The sequence below is a fragment of the Enhydra lutris genome, unplaced genomic scaffold, assembly GCF_002288905.1.
Source record: "Enhydra lutris kenyoni isolate GAN:26980312 unplaced genomic scaffold, ASM228890v2 scaffoldscaffold13, whole genome shotgun sequence".
NCBI lineage: Eukaryota > Metazoa > Chordata > Mammalia > Carnivora > Mustelidae > Enhydra > Enhydra lutris.
The window spans coordinates 47772284-47788611 of record NW_019154097.1 but is presented as its reverse complement, the minus strand read 5'-3'; the positions used below and the strand labels follow the sequence as shown (position 1 = coordinate 47788611).

Sequence of the window (16328 nt, the reverse complement as noted above, 5' to 3'; positions counted from 1 at the left end):
TTAAGGAGAGGTCCCTGGTCGTAACCTCGTTGGCATTTACTGCTAACCCAGGAAGGAGGGCCTGGCCAGAGGAAGCCAGTCCTGAATCACCAATGCCTCCCGGTAGGTCCTTTCTGACTCGAAACTCGGAGGCTGACCAGTGAGCTGTCTCCATCTGCACACAGTTAGGGGCACGTTGGATAACCCAAGAGCCATTGCCCAGGCATGCACCCGCCAGCCAGATTTGCACAGGCCCCGGGGGAATGATAACCGCCGCAGGCAAAGACCAGCTCTGTCCCGGCACAGAGCGTTCCCACTAAGGTGGCACTGTTAATGGACAGGTAGGAGTTCTTTACGACAAATCCAGCAGTCTGAAAGGCAGAGGTTTCCCAGTGGCCTGGGAGATATGGGTGTTGGTGTTGTCTTCCTAGGCTAACCCCAGAGTCAAGGAACAAAAGGGAAGAAGAAAAGGTATCATGTTCAGTTCAAGTGTGAGGTCTTCAGCATCTTGGGGAGAAGCAGCCCAAGTCGATGTTAGCTGCCGCTCTTCCTAGTCATTCCATGCGGAAGGTCTCAGCGTTCAAACAAGACCAGCCGTCAGCTGGAGCCTCCTTGAGCTATGACATCTGTAGCCACTTCAGGTCCCTAGAGTCTGCCTGCCATCTGGGCAGTGAGGAGGACCTCGTCTCCTCCCTTCCAAGGAGATTCAAGGGCAGTCTTTGTTCTTCAGAAACCCAAATCAGAAGGGTAGGAGAGGGGCGCCTGGGTGGCTCAGTGGGTTAAAGCATCTGCCTTCAGCTCAGGTCATGATCTGAGGGTCCTGGGATCGAGCCCCGCATCGGGCTCTCTGCTCAGTGGGGAGCCAGCTTCCTCCTCTCTCTCTGCCTGCCTCTCTGCCTACTTGTGATCTCTGTCTATCAAATAAATAAATAAAATCTTTAAAAAGAAGAAGAAGAAGAAGAAGAAGGGTGGGAGAAAATTGGAAGCGTGAGTTTCCAGAGTCGTGGCCAGATATGAGGAAACTAGAAGAATTCAAGATCCAGTCCAGTTTATAGGTTTCATCATAAAACCTCAAAGACAGTTATAGGACTTTCTTTCTGCAATCACCCCTATTCATTTTTTACTACAGATAATCACAGTAAGAGTAATTTTACATTCAGCTTGGCCTGATTATTTACATACGTGCAGCAAGAACAGTGACTGACCATGGCAGCTCCTCCATGCTTTCCAAGCTGGCACCTTGGACGCAAAGAACCAGGACTTACTCATTGGCCCCAGAAAGTCAGCCTTAGTTCCTTAAAACTGTCTGGTCTATCCAAGTCTGCATTTCTCTCAAATAGGACCAGCAGGACAAACCCTTGGTAATATTCCCGATATTTCCAACTGTGTGCTGTCATAAGGAGAACGCATTTCTCATTGAAGTTATGCCAAAACTGACTATATTGCCGTGAAAAGAATAGTTTCTGAGTTCTGAAGAGATCAGGTTGGGAGAAAAAGTAAATGTTCCGTTTTTGTTTAAGAAAGTAAAAATTGCCAGATCGCTGTTTGAAACATCAGTGTTTCAAACAAGAAGCCGTAAGAATTATAGTTACCCTCCTCCATTCATTCATTTCCTTGTTACTAACCCTCATTCTGCTTGAACCCAGTTGGGTTTTTTGGTTTGCTTATTTGTTTGTTTGTTTTTCCCATAAGTTCTGGGAATTCTTACCCAGCTCAGTTTAATGATCTTGGTTATCCAAAATTTGGACTTGTCACAGTCCTTTCCATGAAACCCCATGAAGACGAAGTACTTCTGTAGGGAAACTTTTGCAAAAGCATCTGAGTAAAACAATAACTCTGTAAATGACATAGACTTTTTTTTTTTTTTTTTAGATTTTATTTATTTATTTATTTATTTGACAAGAGAATACAAGCAAGGTGGAAGCGGCAGGGAGAAGGAAAAGCAGGCTCCCACCAAGCAGAGAGCCTGACGTGTGGCTCGATCCCAGGACCCTGGGATCACGACCTGAGCCGAAGGCAGACACTTAACTGACTGAGCCCCTCAGGTGCCCCAATGACAAGGACTTTAAAATGTGCATTGTTAAAGATCTGCTGACAGTTCATTTGATAAGGAATTGTAGTCATTTCTGTGATGGATGACATTTTAAGATAATGACTGGAATCATGACCTAATACCAGGACAAATCAGATTCCTAGGAATTTCACACAATTTCTAAAAACACTTATATACCTATACAAATAGAGCATAAAGAAGACTCAGTATAAAGTTTCCCATGTGATTTAACAAACCAAGTAAGCCGAGTTTCTTTTAAAATCTCCCTTTTTATAAGGTGAGAGAACAAATCCTTTGAGATGTCCAAGGATCCCTTAGAAAAAATCTCAAAGTTAGTTCAAAGTCAAAAAGACTTCATTTAGCACAGAAGTTTGTCAAAAAATATCAGAGGATTTTAGAACACTTGGTCAAGTAGGATCATAGGTCACTGTGACACAATACTTACTTCTCTGTTTAACCATAGTGACAACTGAAGACCTTGAAGGCAAATTCGGGAAGTTAAATACTTGTTTAAAAAAAAATATATCCTTAGCTCTTTTAGTAGAGAAGACAGCTTTCTTAAGAGATCAAAGACCTGGGGTGCCTGGGTGGCTCAGTGTGTTAAGCCTCTGCCTTGGGCTCAGGTCATGATCCCAGGGTCCTGGGATCGAGCCCTGTGTCAGGCTCTCTGCTCAGCGGGAAGCCTATTTCCTCCTCTCTCTCTCTCTGCCTGCCTCTCTGCCTACTTGTGATCTCTGTCTGTCAAATAAATAAATAAATAAATCTTTAAAAAAAAAAAAAAATCAAAGACCTGATAAAGACCTGGGAAATTATTTTGACAAGACAAAAAAAATCTTTGTTTTCCGGGCAGGTTCCCTAAAAGGTAGAGAAGACCTTTTACAGTCTTTTACCAAGAGCAAACCAGTAATTCCAGAAAACTCTGTCCTTCTCAAAGAGAAAACCAGGGCGCCTGGCTGGCTCAGTCAGTAGAGCACGTGACTGTGAATCTGAGGCCCACGTTGGGTATAGAGATTCCTTAAAAATAAAATATATTTTTTTAAAAAAAGAAAAGAAAACCAAACTCTAATGTTGCACCAGATTAATTTTGATGTTAAAAACCATTTAACACCAAAATATATTACATGTATTCTAACTTTAGCTAGCTTGACCACACATGAAAGTTCTTTCCAAAGATCTCATTTCCACAAGTCTACAACTTTTCTTTTTTACATTCAGGTTTTGCCCTGTTTTTCCTCTTACCCATTCTGAAGTAAATAGCCTCACTTTAAGACAAAATCATTTTCTTTTCCCTCAACGCACATGCCTCTCCATTCCTCACACCTTCTTTGACTGAAGACATACATCTTACTTTCCCTGCATATGATGTTTCCTTTATTATTTCTAGTAGTTTCATTAACTATATTAGAATTTTTAGCCATTAGGAGCCTTTAATTTCTAGTGGAAACGAAGAAGTAAGTAAGCGTGAACTTTCACATCAGTGCCCTGTGGCTTGGCAAATGTATAGATATGTTGTATAATTTCTAGAAACGTGGTTTCTCATAGTAAGTTTTCAGTGTGGCACAAAACGTGTCTTACTGGTTGACCCCAATATCTTTAGTTCCTCTGTAAAGGGAAGCCCGAAGTGGATAAACCTGTATTCACTGATTAATTAGCCTTTTGCAATGAATCTTGGAATGAAACTGTTCTGGAATTTTAAAGCATCTTGGAGACTTCTGCCTGCCAGTTAAACAGGTACCCCATTGGGTTTGTTTGATTTGGGAGCCCTTGCTTTCAAGTACACTGCTCAAGTGATCTTCTCTAACTGGAACATTCTTCCTGATGGCCATTGTAATTCTAGGTTGTTTTTTATAAGATTCTGCCATGTTTGTAGATATTTAAAGGTTCTGAGACTCTAGTTCTTCGAAATAAAATAAGCAGATGTACCAGTAGGTGATGGGCCCAACTTTTGGGCATGTTGACGATGATGATGATATGATGATTACTGTTTTAGCTAAGCCTTTGGGTCTCGGGGAGCCAAACTAATATCTGAAAAGGGATAGGACGCTGGGTTGGGAGGTGTGTGATGTTTTAGGGTGTACCTGATTGCATGGAGATTTTCTTAAGGTTGGCAGGTGACCTAGTATCTCTCTAACTGCGTCCTAATTTGCCCTAACTCGGGGGTCTTAGAGTTAGGTGGGTCTAAACAGGGACTCCGGTCACCAGCACAGGGCCAGCTTGGGACACAGGGCAAAAGGGGCTCATCTGGGCCTGTAGTAGGCCTTTCTGACCTCTCTTCTATAACATCACTGAAGCGGGGTCACCTCTGGGGTTCTGGCTGTTCTCGGGTCGTGTGTGGGTTTGGCTTTGGAAAGAGGACCACGAGGTGGCTGTGTGCTTTCCAGAGCAACAGAGTTTGTCCCTTTGGAAGGCTCATTTGTTGGCCTCGCTAGCCTCTCCTCTCTTTTATCTTTCCTTCCAGAGTACAGGGCCTTGTGGAGAGCAGGCTGGGAGGTCATCCCCCAGGAGAGTGTGCCTTCTTGTCGAAATTGTCCAAATGTGGTGTTACTTGTACCTTGAGTATGGTAGCCAGAAAAATGGCCCCCAGAGATGCCACCTCCTAACCCCGGGACTTGCGAATACATTAGTGTCCCTGGCAGAGGTTAAGGCTCCTAACAGCTGACCTTGAGGTGGGGAGACGACCTGGGAGCGTGTGAGTGGACCTCGTGTAACCACAGGGTCCTCAGACGCAGAAGAGCCCGCATCAGAGCAGTGAGCTAGCTTTGAAGGTGGACGAAGGGGCCATGCGCCAGGGAATGTGGGTGGCCTCCAGGAGCCGGAAATGGCAGGAAAACAGATTCTCCCCCAGAGCCTCAGAAGGGAGCACAGCCCTGCCCACACCGCGATCCTAGCCTAGTGAGACCCACTACAGACTCGACTTCCAGAAGTATAAGATAATTAATGTGTTGTTAAAATCCACTAAACCTGTAGTCATTTGTTCCCACAGCTTTAGCAAAATCGTAGAAGGAGGGCTTGCCTGCTAATGGACTTGTGTTCCCAGCCAGTTCCCACCTCTGGGAAGCCCTAGGTTTTACCTGGAGGCTCAGCCCATTGCCAACTCATGTGGCTGCTTGGTCCCTGGAGGGGCTCACTCATCCCTGGTGGCCTGCGGCCTGGGCTCTCATGGCCACACATACAGAAGGGGACAAGACACAAAGACCAGGGCCAAGCTGGGCAGAAGCCGGGATCAGATACCCACCCCCACCATTTAAAACCAGTGGGTAAACAGGGAAGAGCCTGGATTCCATCAGGTCTCAAGCCTGATTCTGGGGAGATGGAAAACACGCCTCCCTAGACAATGGCTGACCACAGACCCCTCCGTGGGCCCGGGCCCTGCGCCTCACTCCAGGCTGTGACTGGCCTCACCGGCCTTCCCCCGGGCCTTCGCCCGCCCCGCCAGCTGCAGCTGCCCGAGGCTCGTGCCTTTGCCTGCGCTCTCTGGCCCACCCCGCCGTGTCTCCTCCATATTTTATGAACCAGATTTTTCAGACTTTAAGGTCTGGAAATAGCTGTCAGCATCCTATGTCGGCCTTCTCATGTGTTCTCCTTCAGGGGCTGAGTTGAGGGAAAGATTCCTTCCTGCCCTTCCTGGAGCCCTTGGGGGGCCCTGAGGAGGCAGGTGGAGGCCGGGAGGTCCCCGTGGGCCTCGTTTTAAGATGAGGACACCCCCCCCCGGACCCACGGTTCAGGCTCCCCTTCCCGAGATAACAAAACTGTGCCTTGGGCCAGCCAGTGTCACACTCGTGGGACTCAGCACTGCTTTTCGGAGCTTGACTGAGAGGACTTCGTAGATCCAAGTGCTGCCGGCTGCTGGAGCCCAGCCATTGTCTCTGGTCATCTTTCCCGGAAAAGTCTTTCATCTTGACATGAGGAAGCAGCAATGACCACCCGAGGCAGTGCCTGGCAGGGGCCTTAATAGTCCAGATGACTGGACACCTGTCCCCATGTGGTGGGCGCTGTCAGGCCCTGGGCTCCTGTTACCTCCTTGGGCCTCAGTAGGCCCATGAGGCCTCACGTGGCAGCTGGGCTGCCTCTGTGCTTCTGGTCAGGGCTCCCGCCAGAGGCAGGCAGTGTCCCCGCTCGTCGGGTGCCCTCCGGCCTCACTTTCCCCGGGCTGCCAGCACCGACTCCGGCTTCCCAGGGAAGTACAGAAAGTCAGCAGCAGCCCTGGGGCAGCGCCAGCCGCCAGCCAGAGCCCTGGCCTCAGGCCTCCCAGGCTTGGCCTCAGCGAGGGGCAGGGAGGGGCGAGGGAGCCCGCCCCGAGGAAACAAGGAGATGGCTGTCTCCTGGCATTCCTGGTCAGAAAACACCAGAGCCTCCCGCCTGCCGTCACTGATGCCCGTTCTTCGAAACACAACTCCGTCTGGTGGGACTGTGGTCCCCAGGAAGCCAGGAGGCCCTCTGCGCACGAGTGACAGCACGGGGCGGACCCAGCACAGCACCCCTTCTTTTTTTCCTGCCTCAGCTGCGAACGATGAGACTAAATTTGCAACCGTAGGAACTAATCCCCCCCCAGCTGCCTACCGGCGGCTGCTCCCGGCCCTTCAGCCCACTTTTAGTCTTGATCCTCTCTGTGCCTGTTCGGCCGCACAGATGACCTCAACTCCTTTTCTTTCGTGTGCTTTTATTTAATTTTTTTTAAAGATTTTATTTATTTATTTGACAGAGATCACAAGTAGGCAGAGAGGCAGGCAGGGGCCGGGGGAAGCAGGCTTCCTGCTGAGCAGAGAGCCCAGTTCGGGGCTCGATCCCAGGACCCCAAGATCACGACCCAAGCCAAAGGCAGAGACTTAACCCACTGAGCCCCCCAGGCGCCCCATCATGTGCTTTTATTTTGATATCCTCGGGCATAAACCCTAAGCAAGTCGCACAGATCCTAACCAATCAAAAAGTTGTACCGAAGTCACCAGGTCAAGCCCAATGTAGTAGAAGGCCGCGACCACCATGGATAGGCCGCAGAGTGACTCCCAACATGAACTTGGAAACTGATTCAAGTGCCGAAGCTCCAGAGAAGTCGCGCCAGCCGAGGAGAAAATCCTCAACAGCTGGATCCTGTGTACCCTGAGCTGGGCGCCACACAGCAAAATGCCCGTATGAGAGCCTTGCCATGTAGCCCTTGCCTGGGCCTGCCCACGCTCCGGTGTTTCTGGAACCGCGCCAAGCCGGCATCGCCAGGCGGGGCAGGGTGGCCGCATGGCCTCGTTGGCTGCCGCTGAAACAGCTTCTCCACCAGGCTAAGAAATCTTCTTCCCCGTCCAAGAGGCGAGAAATATGTCAAATACACCTCATTCCTGGCAGAGCTCTGGAGGTTTTATGCCCAACGGCTTAGCCGACTAGAAAGAGAAGAGTAAACTTTTCAGTAATAATGACACGATTATCAGAAAACCTTGGAATGGGAATCACCCCTGCCCCTGTCGCCGCGCTGGTCGCCTTGCCGCCTTGCCAGGCGGGCCGTTCCAGATTGGTTTTGGAGCGGAGGGTGGGAGGCAGCCATGTGAGCATGGACGGGCCTGGCCAGGCACCATGTGAATTAGACGGAGCGAAGTTCCAAGCGCCCCTGGGGAAGCAGGGTGGACGGCCACCAGCAGCGCCCAGGGCAGAAGTAACCGCTGTTAGAAATATCCTAATTTGCTGGCTTGCAGAGATAGACTCGCAGAACAGCCTTGCAGCCGAACCGCTGAAGGCTGCCAAACCCGTTCTTCGGCCAGCTAGATCGATCTAGAAGGACCTGGGCAGGCTCACTTCCAGTTTGTCCTCTCCGGTCCTTTATTAGCAATTAGCCCACACACACTGTCACAGTGCGAAGTAAGACACACGGCATGGGGTGCCTGGTGGCTCAGTCAGTTGAGAGTCTGCTTTCGGCTCAGGTCATGATCTCAGGGTCCGGGGATCGAGCCCCACATCAGGCTCCCTGCTCAGCAGGGAAATCTACCTCTCCCTCTCCCACTCCCCCTGCTTGTGCTCTCTCTGTCAAATAAATAAAATCTTTTTAAAAAAAAAAAAAAAAAGACACACGACCTAGCCCTGCTCAGCCAGGCCCTCCTCGTTCTTCTTTTCTCCGGAGCTGCACAGTGTGAGCCCAGTGGGTAGAGCAGCATGTGACTTCTGGTCCGCACACCCAGTGCTACCACCGCCCCCGCCCCCGCCCCCGCCCCCGAGTTTCATCTCCGTCATAACTGTAAAAGCAGGACGAGCCTGGTCGTAAATAAGTCCTGTGCGCTCCCGTGGACCCTGATCACCGCGGGTCCCTGAGAAGCTGACCAAGTGACTGCATCCCCATTCCGGCGGCGGGGTTGGTGGGGGGGGAACGGAAGAAGCTTGGTGGGCACAGGTCACTTGTCCCCGCTGCTCAGTCCACAGCACCACGATGCCCTTTCAGCCATGGGCACCGGCATGTCCCCGTCTCCCCGTCCGGTGGGAAATCCTGCACTGCCATCAGTTGCATTGGTTTTCTCGTCTGGGAACAACAGTGCCGGTGGCGGAAGCTGCCCCCCTTTTCTCCTCGGCCCCCTTCCTGCGGTGGGCTCCGCACCCCCTCGCCCCCAGCGGGCCCGGCCACGCTCCCGGCTCAGGCCCCTAGGTCGGCCGGACTAGCTACACATGCCTGCGTCCGCGTCGGAAAACGCTGTCTGGTGAAGGGTTAAACGTGCTGAACTAAGCCCGGCCCTCGCAGATGAGGCGGCCTTTCCACCCCATACGTTCATGGAAATACTTGCTGAAGGAAAACAACCACAACATTGTGCGCGTCTTCAGGAAGAGAATGGCCAAAGTGTCTTTAATTCACTGTTTACCCGTGAGAATTACTCCCAGGAGTAATCCTGCAATAAAATCTTCTTGGTCTATGAGAATAGAAAGAAATTGAATCAAAAGACTCTATTTCCACTCGTATTTATTCAGTCTGGGAAATTCAGTGGGCCGGAGCATTAGTATCAGCAGGGGATTCCTTGCTCCTAGCGTTAAATTACTGTCATAATCGCTCAATTATTTCTTCCTTGTACTGTTTAAAATAAAAATCCATCACATTCTATGTTTTTTTCGCGCATTTATTAGGTTGAGTGTTTAGGAAAATCAATTACAGTCAGTCAGGCATGAATTGATGAATGTTCTTGTAATAATTGTCAGTTGTTAAACTGAATGTACTTTCTCTTCTCACACTTTTCATTTCCTTCAGAGGGCAGAGGTGGCCCAGAGAGAGGCGGAGACTTTGAGGGAGCAGCTCTCGTCGGCCAACCACTCTCTCCAGCTGGCCTCACAGATCCAGAAGGCGCCGGACGTGGTGGGTAGCCCGGCCCCGCGGGGACTCTGGCCGCCGCGCCTCCACCCCCTGGGTTCCAGCTGCTCGCCTGCTTCTCCACGGGTCTTCTCAGGAAAATATTCCACCCAGCGCTGCTGTGTTGGACGGGAATGCTTTGGGCGTTCTGGGGATGGGATGCATACAGGTCAGAGGAAGAGCTTTGCTGGTGGGGCTTCGAGCTCAGTGGTCAGCGTGTCACGCACCCGACATGAAGGCCAAGTTGGAGGCCGAGGCGGGGGATTCCCCTCACCAAAGAGAGGGCCTTCCTGGCTAGGCCTGTTCGGAGACAGCCGCTGCCAGAGGCTGGGTGTGTGAGGCAGGGGCCTTGCCAGAATTACACTGGGAAATTGGGAGGTTGGGTCTCGCCCTTAGTGGGTCCTTCCGGCCTGAGAAAACAGTTGCAGACGAGCAGGGCAGGCCAGAGAGGGAATAAAGTGATCGTGGGCTCCAAGCGCACGTAGTAGCAGACTCCATCCAAGTCCCAGCATTCGGAAGGAGTGAGGCACACATCTTATTCCCTTTCCTGAGATGAATACAAATCGCTCTTAGACGGAAACTTTCCAGCTCGAACGAGGCAGCCTTGACTTTCAGATTCCAGGCTCCTGCCTCGAGCGCCGAGCGGTGATGGGGGGGCAGCGTGGTGTGGAGACCTGGATGTCAGAGCCAGGCCCCTGGGGTCAGACCCCAGCACTGCATGACTTGCAAGAAGTAGCCTGAGTTTCCCCAGGCCTGGGTTTCATCATGTGTGTTGTAAGAGTTCGGGAAATCCTTACAAGCAAAGCGCTTAGAGCAAGGCCTAACCTAAAATCAGAGTCATTCAGAACCTCAGCACTGACTCATTGCAGTTGGCCTCACCATCTCTGATCCAGGAGCCCTGGGTTCAAAGCTCAGCTCGTGCCCTGTTTGCTGACAGATCTCAGGTAGCCAAACTTGGGCGGCCTCGGTTTCCTGTGAACAGAGCAGGAGTGAGTGGCTCCCAGGGCCCTCCTGCTCCCGAGGCCTGTGGTGGGTGAGTTGTGCTTGTGGGTGTCCTTTCCTTTAGGAGAGGCCTGCTGTGTGGACAGTGGAAGAGCAAGTGGGGGGACAGGCCCTTCCAGAGAGGGCACAGTCTCACCGGGAGACCCGCTCACACATCGCTTAGACATCCACTCTTCCACATAACCCGTGAGGCAGGCATTTCCTTTCTTTACCTACATGACAAAGCGAAAGTTCCAGAATGTAAACCTGTGGGCCCAGAAGGCTCGGCCCCAGTGGCCAAGCCAGGACTCGAGCAGGACTTCTTAAAATGATTCCCCGGGAGTGAATCTGAAGCAGAGTTTTAGTGTGAGGACCCCTTTTTAAGAACGGATTTTTCCTTTCCCTAAGTTGACATTCCATTTTAAAAATAATTAGTCAATTAACATTCCAGAGAACATGATTTAAGGGGTTCAAGTACAGAGAAAAGATTTCCATTTAAGGAGCCATCACAACTTCGTGGACTCCGATAGTCATTTTACCTGAAACGTCTCCTTGGCTCTGTCACTGTCCCTTCACCCACACGTGCCTGCGCGGGACCCGGCGCCATGGCCAGGGCAGGAGGAAACCCTCGAGGAAGGAGTTGGTCCGGCTGCTCTCCCGGCCTCTGTGGTCGCCTGGGCTTCCCGAGAGAAAGCCGTCCACCCTCGTGTGTCTGCTTGGGGCTCCCGAGCTAAATGTTTCTGATTGAAAGGATTTCTGGCACCATCCGAGACGGCAGCAGCCAGAGCATCTCAGAAGGAAGTGAATGTTTTCACAGGTAGAGTAAGTTGTGGGTCCTCGAGGCGCTTAAACACTTCATCACGGGCTAAGTGCCGTGTTTACGTGGCTCGGGTTCAGTCATCCGAGAGCGGCCCTGCCAGGCCTCCCCACGCCCCGACCGAGGCCTGCACTCCCAGTAGCTCCAGCTCGAGCTCCAGCCAGCCGGGGAGCAAACACAGCAAACAAGGCCAGCGGGAAAATGTCTGTTGGGCTTGGCGGGCAGGGCGCAGCAGGGAAACAGTGGAGGCCATAGATGGAGCAAAAGCCGAAGCCGATCTGTTGGGTGTCTGGACGGACTCACCGGTCGTGCAAGGCGAGCTGCCTCGCGGTGGGCTCTTGCTCTGCGGTGGGGCCACGCTGGGGCTTGATCTGGTTGTCTCATTTATGTCTTGAGACAACACGGTCGTTAGAGGTGGGCTTTGTTATCCTCGTGTGACAAATAAAGAAACAGGCTCAGAGAAGTTGAGTCATTTACCCGAGGTCACACAGCTCGACCGTGATCAAGCTGGAGTTTGAGCCTAAGTTGTCCTGCATGACGCACTCCTCTCCCCCTCCGTCGAGCTGCTCGCCTTCGTGTGCGGTCAGTGAGACAGGACGTAAGCAGGTCCTTTGTCATGTACTTATGGCAGGCCGCCCCTTCAACCGAAACAAACCAGAATATTAGGAAACACGCCTGTGTGTCAGGCGACCCTACCAGGTGAATCCTCCAGATGGAATCAGCCTGTCCGGCCACTTGGTGTTGGCAGAAACACAGAGGGTCAGTAAGAAAGTGAAACTGAGGTCCCCATGCCCTCCCCTTTCCCCGCCCGGGGTAAGTGTAAGTCAGGTGTTAGCCGAGAGCCGGGCATCTCTCTCCGAGTCTGGGGTCCTAGGCGCACCATCATGTCATGTGGGGTTTTTTTTCCCGTCTCAAGTAGGGCTCTTGTGTCTCATCCATATTTGATATGGAAATGGCCGTAGGGTAAAAGAGATCGTTACGTAGCTCATTTCAGCCCGGGCGTGCCAGTTTCCGCTGGAGGGCTCAGACGCGCTCAGCTTGGGAGCGAGGGCAGGTGAACAGGGCTCAGGGGGACAAAGTTCAGTGAAGTCCTACATCAGTAACTTCTGCTTTTACATTCATTTTTCCCTTTGGGCTCTCATCATCTTAAGGCCTGCCTTTTCTTTTTACCATGTTTTCAGACTCTACAGACAGTTTTCCCACATCCTTTCCTGGCCGCTGAGCCATCGCAGCCCCCACCCCCGAGACCTGGCACCCGTGAAGCACGTAGGACCCCCTACAGGCTGTGGAAGCCTGGAGCCATGGGGATATCCCTGCTGGGACAGACTCTGGGGACTTGGTTCTGGTGCCCACCCGGGGGGAGTTAGTTCTGTTCCTTCCTTCAGAGGCTCATCCCAGCCAGAGTCCTGACGCTGAGCCTCAGGCTCCAGGGGAGAGCCCAGAACCCATGTATTTTCTAAAGCCCTGGGGTGCTTCAGGTACAGCTGAATTGAGGCTCAGAGAGACACACGGGAGCCCGCGGTCCTGACCCTCTTTGAATCGTGTACATTTCACTTCCTGGCAGTGATCGCAAGAGCGTCTCCAGTGCCTGACACTGACCTCCCCACAGTTGTGCAGGGCACCCCTCCTCTCAGCCCGTGTTCACTGCATCACACAACTTCCTTTCTAGCTTGTGCCCAGGGGCTGAGACCCACCTCCGCCCCCTCCACCCTCTGCCCCCTCATCACCTCCTGGGCCCTTGTCTAGTTCTTACCTCCCGCGTGTCCTCGTGATGGGACAGCCAGGAAGTGAGCCCGTTTGGGCTTCGAGTAGAATGACCTTCTCTGTCTCATTTCCAAGGTCTTACTACTTTTGGGTGGATGATCTCATCTCTTGGAGCTTATGTAAGACACAAATGACTTTGGCTATGTTATGAATGAGGAATCCGGCCTGGATGCCTGAGACTCCGTTGACGTGCCCAAGGTCGCATGGGCAGAGTGGGGCCAGGCCAGTTTCGGGCCCTGGAGTTGAGCAGATGGCCCTCTGGTCCCCGTCCTGACTCCAGGCTCAGTATTGCTGGCTGCTGTTTCTACACATACCATTTGAACCACTTACCCCTGGGATACTCAACTTGCACTTCCCCATTTAAACCCCCCAGATTCGGGGAGTTTGGGTGGCTCAGTGGCTAAGCCTCTGCCTTCGGCTCAGGTCATGACCTGGGGTCCTGGGATTGAGCCCCACATCAGGCTCCCTGCTCAGTGGGAAGCCTGCTTCTCCCTCTCCCACTCCCCCTGCTTGTGTTCCGCTCTCACTGTGTCTCTGTCAAATAAATAAAATCTTTTAAAAATAAAAAAAAATTGGGCGCCTGGGTGGCTCAGTCAGCTAAGCGACTGCCTTCAGATCAGGTCATGATCTTGGAGTCTCAGGATCAAGTCCCGCATCGGGCTCCCTGCTCAGCGGGGAGTCTGCTTCTCCCTTTGACCCTCTCCCCCTCTCATGCTCTCACTTTCACACTCTCTCTCTCTCTGAAGTAAATAAATAAAATCTCTTAAAAATTAATTAATTAATTAATTAAAACTAAGAAAATAAAGCCCCAGAGCCCCATTTGGGCTCGTGGTGCAGACTCTCCCGGAGAGCACTTGAAACCATCATCATGGCTGGCATCCCTCAGGTTGGAAAATTGATAAATAAGTTAAAATGAGACAATGTGGCTCAATCTTTGCACCCCATGAAACCGACCTCCCTGATACCCCTCTCATTGCATCCCCCCTGCTCCCCCAGGCCCACTGCCAACAAGTGTGGGCACCCCGGCTGCTCTCCTCAACGGTCACCATCAGGTGGCGAGGGGCTCGCCCCTTTCCGAGCTGTCCTCAGCATCGGTGACGCCCCCTCCTGCCCGGTCCCTGCTCTTTGCAATCTCCGTGCCTCCATAGTGCTCCCACCCCGACATGGAACCCCTCTTCTTTTAACAAAGTCCTCCAGCCTTTCTGCCCCCTTCCCTCCTCCTCACGGCTCGCTCGCTTCCACGTGCTTCTCTCACCATCTTGGGCGCTAACCCCTGGCACAGGCAGGAGGACCAGTCTCAGGTCCCCATGGCTCCTGATCTGGGTCCCAGCCAATGTTGCGGGGGGCAGGGCTTCCCACACGCTCAGAGGTCAAGGATGGGTTTGGTTTTGTTGTTAATTCCCCAGCTGTTGCACACTGGTCATTTTACAGAAGGCAGTCAGCGCATCACAGTAACGTTGAATTGCTAGGGAAGTTTCTAAACACTCAGTTTCCCTTTCCGGGCTTGTCTCCCCGTGTACCGGCAGCATTTTCCTGAGTTGGTGCCAGCCCAGGGAGCACACTCTGAACAGAATTGATCAGGACAGCACGTGCCTTTTAAAGAAGCTGGCGGGAAGGTGCTCGCCGGGGCCATGTGCGTGTCTGCCAGGACTCGGGGGGAATGAAGGCCTTACTTTCCAAGAGAGTACAAACTAAAGGAACAGAAAGGGGCCATTCCTTTGCACACAGAGCTTTACATTCTTAAATGATGGGGTCCTTAATTTCCCGGCGGGGAGATGTGAAAAACTGCTTCCCTGACGACTGGCTGTCCCCCACCTTGATAACCCTGGGACAAGCACATCTTGCCTGGCGAGGCGGGGCCAAACCTGCCAGCATAGGCAAGAGCAAAACATGAACCGGGGCACTTCGGTGCGGGGGCACAACAGCGAGGATGACACCCCATGCTGTAGTCTGAGCTGCCCCCAGGTCCCTGCTGTCACAGAGACCAGTGTGTCCTGTCTTTCCATCCCTGTCCCCTGACCACGCCCAGAAAAAGTACGGCCACCCACCAGGAAAGCTTCCAGACTTGAAAAAAGGACAGGTTTAGTCCTTGGGAAGTAGAATTGACTTTTTCTTCTGTTGTTTTTTTAATACCTTTTTCCTATTCTGTATAGTTTCCAAAATGAGCAAATTGGGGCGGGGGGCGGGGGGCGGTGGATGGCAGTAAGGTTTTAACAACGTCAGTTATCAGCGTTCCTAAGCAAAGAAATGCTAAATGCACCCTTCCACATCTTTCAGCTCTTCTTTAAAATGCCAACTAGAAATCAGTTGGTCAAATAGCACCCCAGCCTCTGGATAGCACAGTAGCGAGCCAAGAGGACACTGCATTACATCTTGGGGCAGAAAGGGGACCCCTCTCTACCAGGGGACCCCCTCGGAGCCTGCCCTATTGGCACCCCCAGCACGCAGAAAGACCCTGTCACCTTCAGGTGGTGGCTCAGGTGTCCCCATCTCAATAAGGACCCTCCCCACTGCCTCCCCCAAGTCTGTCCCCATGCCCCACCCCCGCTTCAGTTTCGGGGTGGCACAGTTGGGGCCCAACAGGCTTTGGCATCTCAGACACCCGGCCCCACGCACTGACAGGATGCCCTGGGACAATGGGGACTGTTCTCCCTGTGCTCACAGAGTGTCCCTGGTTCCTGGTGTGCACCCAGTAAATACTCGTCCGGTGACCAAATCCAGGCGCGTTCACCATGCAGACGGGAAGGTGGGCAGGGAGGGCGTTGGCACGTCCGTCCCAGCGGAGGCAGGAGGTAACATCTCACGGCAAATGCGCCGTCCCTGTCACTCCACGTGCACGTTCTTGCCTCTGTTGCCATCACTTCAAGCCCCGTTTGAAGCCAGGACAGTTTTGTCATTTCCTTTCTCCTCCGCAGGAGCAGGCCATAGAGGTGCTGACCCGCTCCAGCCTGGAAGTTGAGTTGGCGGCTAAAGAGCGGGAGATCGCGCAGCTGGTAGAGGACGTGCAGCGACTCCAGGCCAGCCTCACGAAGCTGCGGGAGAACTCAGCCAGCCAGATCTCCCAGCTCGAGCAGCAGCTGAGTGCCAAGAACAGCACACTCAAAGTAAGGGCGCCGTGCGGGCCACGGGCCGAGGGAGGGCCGGATGCACACACGCGCACACACCCTGCCTCTTGCCTTCCTCCTCATGCGACCCTGGAGGGAGCCCAGGGCGAAGCGGCCCAGGGGGCCGATTCTGTCCTCACTGTCTGGGACACATGCTGGGTGTCTTTACTGCAGCAAGAGGCCTTCGTTCCAAGGCCACCTTGTCAGCCCCGCCTTGGCCGTTGCACAAGTGTCTTTCACGTTTGTGGTCTGCCCCGGTCACGGTCAGAATCCGTCCTCACCTTAAAAGCAGACGCGACGGCTCAGGGTTTGACAGCCTGAGCT

At 52.5% G+C, this 16328-nt stretch overlaps 1 protein-coding gene across 8 annotated transcripts in view; it reads left to right on the top strand.

Moving 5' to 3' along the window:
- Positions 1 to 16328, top strand: part of LOC111146355 (cut like homeobox 1) — a 353463-nt gene that overhangs the window by 251894 nt on the left and 85241 nt on the right. For 5 of the 8 annotated variants that reach the window (XM_022501883.1, XM_022501881.1, XM_022501879.1 and 2 more), the window contains 2 exons: positions 9240 to 9344; positions 15816 to 16004. In XM_022501883.1, the coding sequence (XP_022357591.1) occupies positions 9240 to 9344; positions 15816 to 16004 (294 nt within the window). The remainder of the gene's footprint in view (positions 1 to 9239; positions 9345 to 15815; positions 16005 to 16328) is intronic. The other 3 variants (XM_022501880.1, XM_022501882.1, XM_022501878.1) reach the window with 1 other exon arrangement.